Source organism: Lagenorhynchus albirostris, chromosome 4, assembly GCF_949774975.1.
Source record: "Lagenorhynchus albirostris chromosome 4, mLagAlb1.1, whole genome shotgun sequence".
NCBI classification, from domain to species: Eukaryota; Metazoa; Chordata; class Mammalia; order Artiodactyla; family Delphinidae; genus Lagenorhynchus; species Lagenorhynchus albirostris.
The window spans coordinates 115,333,336-115,347,428 of record NC_083098.1 but is presented as its reverse complement, the minus strand read 5'-3'; the positions used below and the strand labels follow the sequence as shown (position 1 = coordinate 115,347,428).

General features: G+C 36.1%; 1 protein-coding gene across 1 annotated transcript in view; it reads right to left on the bottom strand.

The window, feature by feature from the left end:
• Positions 1-14,093, bottom strand: part of AIMP1 (aminoacyl tRNA synthetase complex interacting multifunctional protein 1) — a 39,708-nt gene that overhangs the window by 21,166 nt on the left and 4,449 nt on the right. Inside the window, exons 2-3 of the mRNA XM_060148558.1 lie at positions 2,565-2,698; positions 442-555 (exon numbers count right to left, since the gene is read on the bottom strand). Coding sequence (XP_060004541.1) covers positions 442-555; positions 2,565-2,698 — 248 coding nt within the window. The remainder of the gene's footprint in view (positions 1-441; positions 556-2,564; positions 2,699-14,093) is intronic.

Here is a 14,093-nt window from a genome sequence, read left to right as displayed (position 1 = left end):
TGTGTAAAACAAGGATATTTGTATATATGTAATTTTAAGGATAAAATATATAATGTATACGAAGCACTTGGCACATAGTGCCTGGCATAAAGCCAAACTTAGTAAATGTTAACTAAATATTATTATGGCTTATTTTCAACAACTATATAGTGACATAGTTGATGATGATCAAGGGAATAGTGATGATCAAGTTTAATAGGGAATAGTGATGATCACAGTACAGAGATTAGAAGTACAGCTTTCTGAACTCCAGCTTTGACACTTTTTGCATGATCTTAGGCAAGATCATTTATTTGCATTTTCTAAGTCTGTATTTTATCTTCAGTATAAGAGGATAAATGCATGAATGCGTGAGTAGCCAAGCATAAAACCTAACTTAATAAACAATATAATAATTATTATTATGAATAAAAACAACCTATCATTTCTGTAATTAATCACCTCCATTTTGAATTTCTGCCTTAATTAGCTCTTGTTTCAATTCTTCAATTTCTTTCTTCAATTTAGCATTTTCAACTCGAAGTTTCTTCTCTTCTCTCAAAGTTGCCTGCAAAACTGGGATCAAGAACAACCAGTTAAGATACAGCTGTTTTCTAAAAGGTTTCTTATGGATACTACTTAAAAAAAGCATAGCCAGTTTAAACAAAGCTAGTAACCAAAAGTTTGGCCAGTTTCTTTATATCAGTTTAGTATTTATTAAAATAACATGATATTTAAAAGAGAGAGAAAAACGGGGAAAAAATCTGTGGAATAATACAACATAAAAGGTTTTGTTTATCAATCACTTTCCTAGCTTTTATAAACATTCTTATGAACCTGGCTCAGAGTGTCAGTAACAGGTTAACTGTAAGAAAGAGAGACAAATATTAGACATATTAAACTTTTAAAAAAGTCTAAGATCTAATAATGATACCAAACAATAAAAAAATTTCTCATTTCTTCTTTTTTAGTGATTACCTTGTAAAAGGAACTGAATAATCTTTTACTCCTAATGTCTCAAAAGTTAAGCTGGTCAAACATTTAATGAATGAAATAACTTCAAAGATTTGCTCAACACATAATATTCGAGGTCAGCAATAAGGTATACAAAAATATAAAAGAAAAACAGTGATTCTTGGTGGGGTTGCTACTGCTCGCTAGGTGGGATTTTGAAAATCTGTGGGAGTATTTTTTGTTGTCACAAATAATGGGAGTCATTACTGGCATTTGTTAGGCAGGGGTCAGGGATGCCAGATGTCCTGAAATATGCTAGATATTCCAGTAAAATGAAGAACCGTCTTACATTCTGCAGGATTTTGCAGCGGCCCATTGTACATTTGTATAAGTGAAAATCCTGTTAATTATTTGAGCCTAGATCCTAATTACTTTTTATATATAAACATTCTTAAACATTTTCATTATACTCTGAATTTTCTAGGAATCAAGTACCACGTAAATCAAGAGTAGACTGTACTTTGTTTTGTTCAAGAGCTTTACATAAAGAATCATTCATCATTCTGAGTAAATCAACAACATGACTGAAAGCTGCTTTTGGTATCTGAGTTGTCTATACAAAGGCACACTACTGTATCAATCTGTATTATACCTGTTGCATTTTTGGTGACATCATGTATGTGAACCATGTAGCATGTGACCCTCTCATATGTCAGGCAGTATAGTCCTGCCTAAGTATTTACTTACTGAAATACACATTTTTATTATTACTACTATTCAAAAATTACTTCTTTTTTAATTCTCTTCTATATTACATATATCTCTAATCTCTTCATCTTACTAATGAAAATATTAAGAATTTTTAAAAATAAGAAAAATCCTTTTAAAATTTTAAGAAAAACAATAACAATGTTTATAAAACATTATAAAAATAATTAAAACAGTATTTAAAATTAAGAAAAAAATTGATAATGGGAAAAATTTTTAGAGAATGAATGTAGAATTCTATAAGCCATTCAGTTTTATGTAGCAAAGAAAAGCATTTATTTCTATAAGTGATGGTAAACATTCTGGTATTTTCATAACATTGGCTATTGAGAAATAAAATATACTTAAACAAACAAAACAGAAAACAACCTAAATTTTAAAAGCAGAAATTCAGATTTGATATTTTTTGTATGCACCATAGCAATTTCCATGTAAAACTTAAGCACTGGAAAAAATGTAAAAATCATTTCAGAAAATACCCTAGCAGAGAGTAATGTGAAAGTATACATTTTCTTCTATACAAGGTTAGAGGAGATATTTGAGTTCATGTTTGACTCCACTCAATTTTATTCATTTTTAATCTCTAATTCTATACCAACTTATTTTAAGTATTTTCTTTTATCAGTCTTAAAATAATGTTGTTTTCTCTAAATATCACATATTCACTATACACCAATTCTAGCTTATCTTAACCCTATATTATTTCACTCATAATTGTAATATTAAAGGAATATAGAACTCATCATCAAGTTTGTGAAGTAATAATATATGTGGTAAACATATATATATTTTTTTGCTATGTCAATATATGAATTCATTTTAAGTTATCTCCCTAGAAAATTTAAATTTTCTAATTTCCTTACTTGCTTTCTCCTTAAGAAGAGCAACTTGCTGCTTAAGATATTCAATAATTTGATCTGCCTCGGCACCCTTCTGTTCCAGTCTCTTGAGAACGGCATCACTGGTTGCCATTTTTGCCAAGAAACAGCAGAAAATCCTAAGTGAAAAAATGGAAGTGATACATTATACTGTAGAATGAATAAATTTATTGTACAGGACACCATGAACAAGCAGTATGAGACGAAAAACATTTTCTACCATAACAGAACGATGTTAGAAAAATACTCTTCCTCTGAAGAGCAACAAACCAAACAAGAGGCAGAAATGTTAATAGATTAATTCCTCATTCTGTTTGGAAAAGAAAATCAATTTTTTCCTAAAAGCATGAAAACATGCTATTTAATCATATTTTAGGTTGGAAAGTTTTAAAAAAAAGCTTTAAAATACTACAGAATACTATGACATAAGATAGGAACACTAAGGGACAGACTAACAACAACCTTAACTAAGGGATAACTGAGTACCACACCTGAGTTGCAAAGTAAAGACAATTGCTGAATTCCTTCTTTGTATGTTTCTTTCATATATTGGATATTTCTACTGTTTATTTAATTATGCACAAACTTACAAGTAAGGAAGAACATGTAAACTAGAAAAGACAAATATTAAAAGAAAAAGGTCGACAAATAGGAAAACACCAATATTAAACACATACCTACTCAGAAATAATTATCAGTATATATATACTGTATCCTTTGTAAAAAAAATTGAATTAGAATTTTAACTTTATAATAATGCATAGAAATTAGAAAACAAGATATCAGTAAGCAGAAAGATGCATATATAAGCAAAATTCTGAGATTAATTCATCACGTTAAAGTTCTAACTGCCAAATGTTAAGACAAATAGTCACACTCAGAAAAGACACGGTTAATCATTAACAATACTATGAACTGCTCTTTGTCCCTAATTTAACATCAATTTATAATCCAAAGTATGCCACAAGCATTGCTGAAATAATTCTAATTTTAAATAAATGATGCACACTCAATAAACAGTGAAATTTTTTGATAAAAAATGGCTAGTAGTGGACAAGATTGCTTTAAATTTCAAATTATTAGGCAATAACCATCCTATATAAAGAACATTCTAAGATGTTTACTATTTTTATAAAAAGAAAACCAACCCCAAAACACTTTATGCTAAAGTTGACAATTTATGATATGGAAGCAATTTTAAAAACCCTATAAAAATAAAGTTGCTAGTAATGAAGAAAATATAAATGGGGGGTGGGTGGTTAACCTGGAAAAGTCACAGTAAACTCCTCATCGACTATTATTTAAAGTTTAGAAAATGCAGAGGAAAAAAGTTACAAAAATGAAAATGAATATATAACCTTTTAAATTCTGCCAATTTTTACCAAAAGTGAGTACAGAATACCCTGTTGCTCCTCAAATGTCTGCAAAGCCAGAATCTTAGAGAAAACAATGTTAGTAACAGAGAAATCTTAGTGGAAAACACATCCACACATGTAAGCCATGAAGTCTTAAAAGAGAGAATAGAGAAGGATCCTACACAACCATTTTTAGTTTTTTAAGGAACCACCATATTGTTCTCCATAGTGGCTGTATCAATTTACATTCCCACCAACAGTGCAAGAGGGTTCCCTTTACTCCACACCCTCTCCAGCATTTGTTGTTTGTACATTTTCTGATGATGCCCATTCTAACTGGTGTGAGGTATTACCTCACTGTAGTTTTGATTCGTATTTCTCTAATAATTAGTGATGGTGAGCAGCTTTTCATGTGCTTCTTGGCTCTCTGTATGTCTTCTTTACAGAAATGCCTATTTAGGTCTTCTGCCCATTTTTGGATTGGGCTGTTTATTTCTTTAATATTGAGCTGCATGAGCTGTTTATATATTTTGGAGATTAATCCTTTGTCCATTGATTTGTTTGCAAAAATTTTCTCCCATTCTGTGGGTTGTCTTTTCGTCTTGTTTATTGGTTTCCTTTGCTGTGCAAAAGCTTTGAAGTTTCATTAGGTCCCATTTGTTTATTTTTGTTTTTATTTCCATTACTCTAGGAGGTAGATCAAAAAAGATCTTGCTGTGATTCATGTCAAAGAGTGTTCTTCCTATGTTTTTCTCTAAGAGTTTTATAGTGTCCAGGCTAACATTTAGGTTACGAATCCATTTTGAGTTTATTTTTGTGTATGACGTTAGGGAGGGCTCTAATTTCATTCTTTTACATGTAGCTATCCAGTTTTCCCAGCACCACTTACTGAACAGACTGTCTCTTCTCCATTGTATATCCTTGCCTCCTCTGTCATAGATTAGTTGACCATAGGTGCGAGGGTTTATCTCTAGGCTTTCTATCTTGCTCCATTGAACTATGTTTCTGTTTTTGTGCCAGTACCATATTGTCTTCATTACTGTAGCTTTGTAGTATAGTCTGAAGTCAGGGAGTCTGATTCCACCAGCTCCGTTTTTTTCCCCCAAGACTGCTTTGGCTATTCGGTGTCTTTTGTGTCTCCATACAAATTTTAAGATTTTTTGTTCTAGTTCCGTAAAAAATGCCATTGGTAATTTGATAGGGATAGCATTGAATCTGTAGATTGCTTTGGGTAGTATAGTCATTTTCACAATATTGATTCTTCCAATCCAAGAACATGGTATATCTCTCCATCTGCTGGTATCATCTTTAATTTCTTTCATCAGTGTCTTATAGTTTTCTCCATACAGGTCTTTTGTCTCCCTAGGTAGGTTTATTCCTAGGTATTTTATTCTTTTTGTTGCAATGGTAAATGGGAGTGTTTCCTTAATTTCTCATTCAGATATTTCATCATTAGTGTATAGGAATGCAAGGGATTTCTGTGCATTAATTTTGTATCCTGCAACTTTACCAAATTCATTGATTAGCTCTAGTAGTTTTCTGGTGGCATCCTTAGGATTCTCTATGTATGGTATCATGTCATCTGCAAACAGTGACAGTTTTACTTCTTCTCTTCCAGTTTGTATTACTTTTATTTCTTTTTCTTCTCTGATTGCCGTGGATAGTACTTCCAAGACTATGTTGAATAATAGTGGTGAGAGTGGACATCCTTGTCTTGTTCCTGATCTTAGAGGAAATGCTTTCAGTTTTTCACCATTGAGAATGATGTTTGCTGTGGGTTTGTCATATATGGCCTTTATTATGTTGAGGCAGGTTCCCTCTATGCCCACCTTCTGGAGAGTTTTTATACATCGGTGTTGAATTTTGTCAAAAGCTTTTTCTGCAGACCAATATCACTGATGAACATAGATGCAAAAATCCTCAACAAAATACTAGCAAACAGAATCCAACAGCACATTAAAAGGATCATACACCATGATCAAGTGGGGTTTATTCCAGGAATGCAAGGATTCTTCAATATACGCAAATCTATCAATGTGATAAACCATATTAACAAATTGAAGGAGAAAAACCATATGATCATCTCAATAGATGCAGAGAAAGCTTTTGACAAAATTCAACACCCATTTATGATAAAAACCCTGCAGAAAGTAGGCATAGAGGGAACTTTCCTCAACATAATAAAGGCCATATACGACAAGCCCACAGCAAACATCATCCTCAATGGTGAAAAACTGAAAGCATTTCCACTAAGATCAGGAACAAGACAAGGTTGCCCACTCTCACCACTCTTATTCAACATAGTTTTGGAAGTTTTAGCCACAGCAATCAGAGAAGAGAAGGAAATAAAAGGAATCCAAATCGGAAAAGAAGAAGTAAAGCTGTCACTGTTTGCAGATGACATGATCCTATACATAGAGAATCCTAAAGATGCTACCAGAAAACTACTAGAGCTAATCAATGAATTTGGTAAAGTGGCAGGATACAAAATTAATGCACAGAAATCTCTGGCATTCCTATATACTAATGATGAAAAATCTGAAAGTGAAATCAAGAAAACACTCCCATTTACCATTGCAACAAAAAGAATAAAATATCTAGGAATAAACCTACCTAAGGAGACAAAAGATCTGTATGCAGAAAATTATAAGACACTGATGAAAGAAATTAAAGACGATACAAATAGATGGAGAGATATACCATGTTCTTGGATTGGAAGAATCAACATTGTGAAAATGACTCTACTACCCAAAGCAATCTATAGATTCAATGCAATCCCTATCAAACTACCACTGGCATTTTTCACAGAACTAGAACAAAAAATTTCGCAATTTGTATGGAAACACAAAAGACCCCGAATAGCCAAAGCAATCTTGAGAACAAAAAAAGGAACTGGAGGAATCAGGCTCCCTGACTTCAGACTATACTACAAAGCTACAGTTATCAAGACGGTATGGTACTGGCACAAAAACAGAAAGATAGATCAATGGAACAGGATAGAAAGCCCAGAGATAAACCCATGCACATATGGACACCTTATCTTTGATAAAGGTGGCAGGAATGTACAGTGGAGAAAGGACAGCCTCTTCAATAAGTGGTGCTGGGTAAACTGGACAGGTACATGTAAAAGTATGAGATTAGATCACTCCCTAACACCATACACAAAAATAAGCTCAAAATGGATTAAAGACCTAAATATAAGGCCAGAAAACTATCAAACTCTTAGAGGAAAACATAGGCAGAACACTCTATGACATAAATCACAGCAAGATTCTTTCTGACCCACCTCCTAGAGTAATGGAAATAAAAACAAAAATAAACAAATGGGACCTAATGAAACTTCAAAGCTTTTGCACAGCAAAGGAAACCATAAACAAGACCAAAAGACAACCCTCAGAATGGGAGAAAATATTTGCAAATGAAGCAACCGACAAAGGATTAATCTCCAAAATTTACAAGCAGCTCATGCAGCTTAATAACAAAAAAACAAACAACCCAATCCAAAAATGGGCAGAAGACCTAAATAGACATTTCTCCAAAGAAGATATACAGACTGCCAACAAACACATGAAAGAATGCTCAACATCATTAATCATTAGAGAAATACAAATCAAAACTACAATGAGATATCATCTCACACCGGTCAGAATGGCCATCACCAAAAAATCTACAAACAGTAAATGCTGGAGAGAGTGTGGAGAAAAGGGAACCCTCTTGCACTGCTGGTGGGAATGTGAATTGGTTCAGCCACTATGGAGAACAGTATGGAGGTTCCTTAAAAAACTAAAAATAGAACTACCATATGACCCAGCAATCCCACTACTGGGCATATACCCTGAGAAACCGAAATTCAAAAAGAGTCATGTACCAAAATGTTCATTGCAGCTCTATTTACAATAGTCCGGAGATGGAAACAACCTAAGTGTCCATCATCGGATGAATGGATAAAGAAGATGTGGCACATATATACAATAGAATATTACTCAGCCATAAAAAGAAACGAAATTGAGCTATTTGTAATGAGGTGGATAGACCTAGAGTCTGTCATACACAGTGAAGTAAGTCAGAAAGAAAAAGACAAATACCGTATGCTAACACATATATATGGAATTTAAGAAAAAAAAATGTCATGAAGAACCTAGGGGTAAGGCAGGAATAAAGACGCAGACCTCCTAGAGAATGGACTTGAGGTTATGGGGAGGGGGAAGGGTGAGCTGTGACGGGGCGAGAGAGAGTCATGGACATATACACACTAACAAACGTAGTAAGGTAGATAGCTAGTGGGAAGCAGCCGCATGGCACAGGGATATTGGCTCGGTGCTTTGTGACAGCCTGGAGGGGTGGGATAGGGAGGGTGGGAGGGAGGGAGACGCAAGAGGGAAGAGATATGGGAACATATGTATATGTATAACTGATTCACTTTGTTATAAAGCAGAAACTAACACACCATTGTAAAGCAATTATACCCCAATAAAGATGTTAAAAAAAAAAAAGCTTTTTCTGCATCTATTGAGATGATCATATGGTTTTATTCTTCAGTTTGTTAATATGGTGTATCACATTGATTGATTTACATATTATGAAGAATCCTTGCATCCCTGGGATAAATTCCACTTGATCATGGTGTATGATCCTTTTAATGTGTTGTTGGATTCTGTTTGTTAGTATTTTGTTGAGGATTTTTGCATCTATATTCATCAGTGATATTGGTCTATAATTTTTGTGTAGTATCTTTGTCTGGTTTTGGTATCAGGGTGATGGTGGCCTCATAGAATGAGTTTGGGAATGTTCCTTCCTCTGCAATTTTTGGAAGAGTTTGAGAAGGATGGGTGTTAGCTCTTCTGTAAATGTTTGATAGAATTCACCTGTCAAGCCATCTGGTCCTGGACTTTTGTTTGTTGGAAGATTTTTAATCACAGTTTCAATTTCATTACTTGTGATTGGTCTGTTCATATTTTCTATTACTTCCTCAGTCTTGAAAGGTTACACCTTTCTAAGAATTTGTCCATTTCTTCCAGGTTGTCCATTTTATTGGCATAATGTTGCTTGTAGTAGCCTCTTAGGATGCTTTGTATTTCTGCGGTGTCTGTTGTAACTTCTCCTGTTTCATTTCTAATTTTATTGATTTGAGTCCTCTCCTTTTTCTTGATGAGTCTGGCTAATGGTTTATCAATTTTATTATCTCAAACAACCAGCTTTTAGTTTTATTGATCTTTGCCACTTTTTACCTTGTTTCTATTGCATTTATTTCTGCTCTGATCTTTATGATTTTTTTTCTTCTTCTAACCTTGGGTTTTGCTTGCTCTTCATTCTCTAGTTCCTCTAGGTGTAACGTTAGATTGTTTATTTGAGATATTTCTTGTTTCTTGAGGTAGACTTGTATAGCTATAAACTTCCCTTAGAACTGCTTTTGCTGCATCCATAGGTTTTGGATCGTCATGGGTTCATTGTTATTTGTCTCTAGGTATTTTTTGATTTCCTCTTTAATTTCTTCAGTGATCTCTTGGTTATTTAGTAATGTATTGTTTAGCCTCCATGTGTTTGTGTTTTTTATGTTGTTTGCCCTGTAATTCATTTCTAATCTCATAGCATTGTGGTCAGAAAAGATGCTTGATATGATTTCAATTTTCTTAAATTTACTGTGGCTTGATTTGTGACCCAAGATGTTATTTATCCTGGAGAATGTTCCATGTGCACTTGAGAAAAAAGTGTTATCTGCTGTTTTGGGTTGGAATGTTCTATAAATATCAATTAAATCTATCTGGTCTATTGTGTCATTTAAAGCTTGTGTTTCCTTATTTTCATTTTGGATGTTGTGTCCATTGCTGTAAGTGAGGTGTTAACGTCCCCCACTATTACTGTGTTACTGTCAATTTCCTCTTTTATAGCTGTTAGCAGTTGCCTTATGTATTGAGCTGTTCCTATGTTGGGTGCTTATATAATTGTTGTATCTTCTTGGATTGATCCCTTGATCATTATGTAGTGTCCTTCCTTGTCTCTTGTAACATTGTTTATTTTAAAGTCTATTTTATCTGATATGAGTATAGATACTCCAGCTTTCTTTTGATTTCCATTTGCATGGAATATCTTTTTCCATCCCCTCACTTTCAGTCTGTATGTGTCCCTAGGTCTGAAGTGGGTCTCTTGTAGACAGCATATAGATGGGTCTTGTTTTTGTATCCATTCATCCAGTCTTTGTCTTTTGGTTGGGGCATTTAATCCATTTACATTCAAGGTTATTATCGATATGTATGCTCCTATTACCATTTTCTTAATTGTTTTGGGTTTGTTTTTGTGGGTCTTTTTCTTGTGTTTCTCACTGAGAGAAGTTTCTTAGCATTTGTTGTAAAGCTGGTTTGCGGTGCGGAATTCTCTTAGCTTTTGCTTGTCTGAAAAGCTTTTGACTTCTCCATTGAATGTGAATGGGATCCTTGCAGGGTAGAGTAATCTTGGTTGTAGGTTTTTCTCTTTCATCACTTTAAGTACATCCTGCCAGTCCCTTTTGGCCTGCAGTTTCTGCTGAAAAATGAGCTGATAACCTTACAGGGATTCCTTTGTATGTTATTTTCTGTTTTTCTCTTGCTGCTTTTAATATTTTTTCTTTGAATTTAATTTTTGTTAGTTTGATTAATATGTGTCTTGGTGTGTTTTTCCTAGGGTTTATCCTGTATGGGACTCTCTGTGCTTCCTGGAATTGGGTGACTATTTCCTTTCCCATCTTAGGGAAGTTTTCAACTATAATCTCTTCAAATATTACACCCTTTATTTTTCTCTTCTTCTTCTGCGACCCCTATAATTCGAATGTGGTGTTGTCCCAGAGGTCTCTGAGATTGTCTTCAATTCTTTGCATTTTTTTTCTTTATTCTGCCCCTCAGCAGTTATTTCCACCATTTTGTCTTCCAGCTCACTTATTCGTTATTCTGCCTCAGTTTTTGTGATATTGATTCCTTCTAGTGTATTTTTCATTTATTGTGTTCTTTCTGTTTGCTCTTTAGTTGTTCTAGATCTTTGTTAAACATTTCTTGTGTTTTCTCAATCCGTGCCTCCATTCTATTTCCAAGATTTTGGATCTTCTTTACTATTATTACTCTGAATTCTTTTCCAGGTAGATTGCCTGTTTCCTCTTCATTTATTTCATCTTCTGTAGGTTTTTACCTTGTTCCTTCATCTGTGACATATTTTTTGTCATCTCATCTTTTTTGTTGTTGTTTAATAAGTGGGATTATGTTCCTGTTTTACTGGTTGTTTGGCCTGAGACTTTTAATAGTGGGGTTTTTAGGCTATTGGGCAGAGCTGGGTCTTGGTGCTGAGATGAGGAATTCTGTGAGACCTCACTCTGATGAATATTCCCTGGGGTCTGAGGTTCTGTTAGTCCAGTGGTTTGGACTCAGAGCTCCCACCTCAGGAGCTTGAGCCCAACCCCGGGCTCATGAACCAAGATCCTGCAAGCTGCCTGGTGTGGCAGAAAAAAAGAAACAAAAAACACAATAACAAAGTAAAAAATAAAATCAGACTAGGAAACTAACAGATATGTTAGGAAGAATATAAAAAAAAATGTAGATGAATCAAGAACTGGAAGGTTTATCAGTATCACAATACTAAAAAAGAGGAGGGAAAAGAAAAAAAAAGAAATACAGGGGGCAAAGGCCTTGGCTGTGGACTGTGGGACCTATGCAAGGGTGAGGTTTGGGTGGTAGGCGGGGCCAATTCTCAGGACCCACAGGGCTGGAAAAGGCTCTGGGGGCTGTGGGGGTTGGGCTTAGGCTAAAGGAACAGAAGGGGCCCAGATGTGCCCCCCGAACCCTGGTCTCAAGAGGGCAGGGGACCTCACCTCGGAGCCCAGCAGGCTTCATGGGCTCGAGTGAGTGGGGACAGTGCCCTCCTCTCCTCTCCTGCTCCTCCAGTCTGGGAGGGCCCCTCCCACCTGCCTCTCCTGTTCTCCCCTAAGCCTCCTTCCTATGCCCCCAAGGACCCACATGACCTGGAGGGGGCTTTGGAGGGCAGGGGATCACCCTGGGAGCTCAGCAGGCTCCCCAGGCTCGAGTGGGCATGGCAATTGCCCTCTGCTCCTCTCCCACTCATCCTGGATGGCCCCTCCCGCCTGCCTCTCCTGATCTCCCTAGCCTCCCTCCTATGCCCCCAAGGACCCACGCGGCCTAGATGGGGGTTTGGTGGGCAGGGGCTGGCCTGGGAGCTCAGCAGGCTCCCCATGCCAGAGTGGGTGGGGCAATCGCCCTCTACTCCTCCCAGAGGGCCCCTCCCACCTGCCTCTCCTGATCTCTCCGGCCTCAGGGGTGCCGATTCTGTCTGGCCTCCAGTTCTCCTCCCCTCTCAGTCCCCCTACATCCTACTGGTTCACTTTGGGGTTCCTCCCATCTTCTTGGGCATCAGAGGTCCCCACCAGCGGCTGGCAGGCACCCTAGTTGTGGGGAGACGCTAACTCCGTGTCTTCCCACATAGCCATCTTGACTCTGCCTCTGGATTAATTTCTAATCAGGTCTATGTGTTGACAAACCTGTTCTCAAATATTAAGAACTATTTATTGATTTTAGAATTAGAAGCTCTGGAAACAGGTTTTCTAGTACTTGTTGATTAACTGTCATTTAAACTTTTCAAAAATACAAGTAGGATGCATAAGTTTATGTCAATGTTTTCTAGTAGTATGCAGATAATGATTGCTACCACAGGTAGGAGAGCATAGTTTTTTTTGAAAAAAGCATTTACAGCCAACAAATCTTGGTTGAATCACATACTACCAGCTGTGTGACAAACTTGGTAAAGGTACTTAACTTCTCTATGCTTCATGTTCTTAATTTATAAAATGAGGATACTTTCACCTGATTTCACCTACTTCCTCAGCATCTCCTTTTTCTTATCCCTTTAATGCTGATGTTCTCAATGGTTTGATCCTGAACTCTAGTCTCTTCTAGGGATTATAAATGGTCACCAAACAGATCAGTATTTGAAACAACTGAATGTGAATGCCTTTAAGCAAGGCAAAACAGACTTCACCCACCATTCCCTGTTTGCCATTTATGTTACTAGCCAGGTCCCTATAAATAACACATTCAGGACCCAAATTTTACTTATGGTCCCTGATTTTGAGTATGCGCCAGATTTATAGTAGGAAGCAAGATTAAACATGTTCCTTGTACTCACTACACTTTAGACAAATGGGAGACACACAGAAAACTGGAGAAAATTTTTTAAAAGAGGTTATGTTTAGGGCAACACTGTTAGCTTAACAACATCATTGCTTAAAGCTCAGAAAAATGTTTTGCCATTCAATCCAGCGCTCATTTCACTACTCTGTGCTAACTGCTCCAGTGATTTTCAATTTTACATTGAGTACCTGCTGGATTTCAAAACTTCAGAAGTTTCCTTAGTCTCCTCCGAACTTTTTTTTTGGTGGAGGGGTATGCAGGCCTCTCACTGTTGTGGCCTCTCCCATTGTGGAGAACAGGCTCCAGACGCACAGGCTCAGTGGCCATGGCTCATGGGCCCAGTTGCTCCGCGGCATGTGGGATCTTCCCGAACCGGGGCACAAACCCGTGTCCCCTGCATCGGCAGGCGGACTCTCAACCACTGTGCCACCAGGGAACCCCGTCCTCCGAACTTTTAATATGCTAACACGTAAAGGGTTTCTCACAGATGATAAAGTTAATAATAGGTAACATTTGAAGAGCATTTATTGTGGGCTGGCTAAATGCTTTACACAGATCATCTACAAATACAGTAATTATCTCCATTATACAGAGAAGAAAACTTGACTTAAAATTAATTTGCCAATTAATGTGGCTAGTTAGTAAATGATTGAAACTTAGGTCTGTCTGATTCTGGAGTTATTTCTTTTAATGCCCAAGCTATAATTTCTGTAAAGGGTATACTTATGAAGCATTTCCCAAAGTATTTAGCCATGGAATACTAAGCAAGGAGCACCTAATTAACATTTATTTGAACTAGTATTTTCTAAAACAGTTTGGGAATTCTGGCTTAGTCTGCATCAAAATTTTAAAAAAAAGATTATGTGATTAAAATAGATATAATATTTAATCGCATGCACAGTAATTACAAATCTAAAACATTGACAGGAAAACAGTACATTGAGTATGTTAACTGTAGTTGGATAGTAAGAGTCAAGACTTTTTTTTCTTTTTCC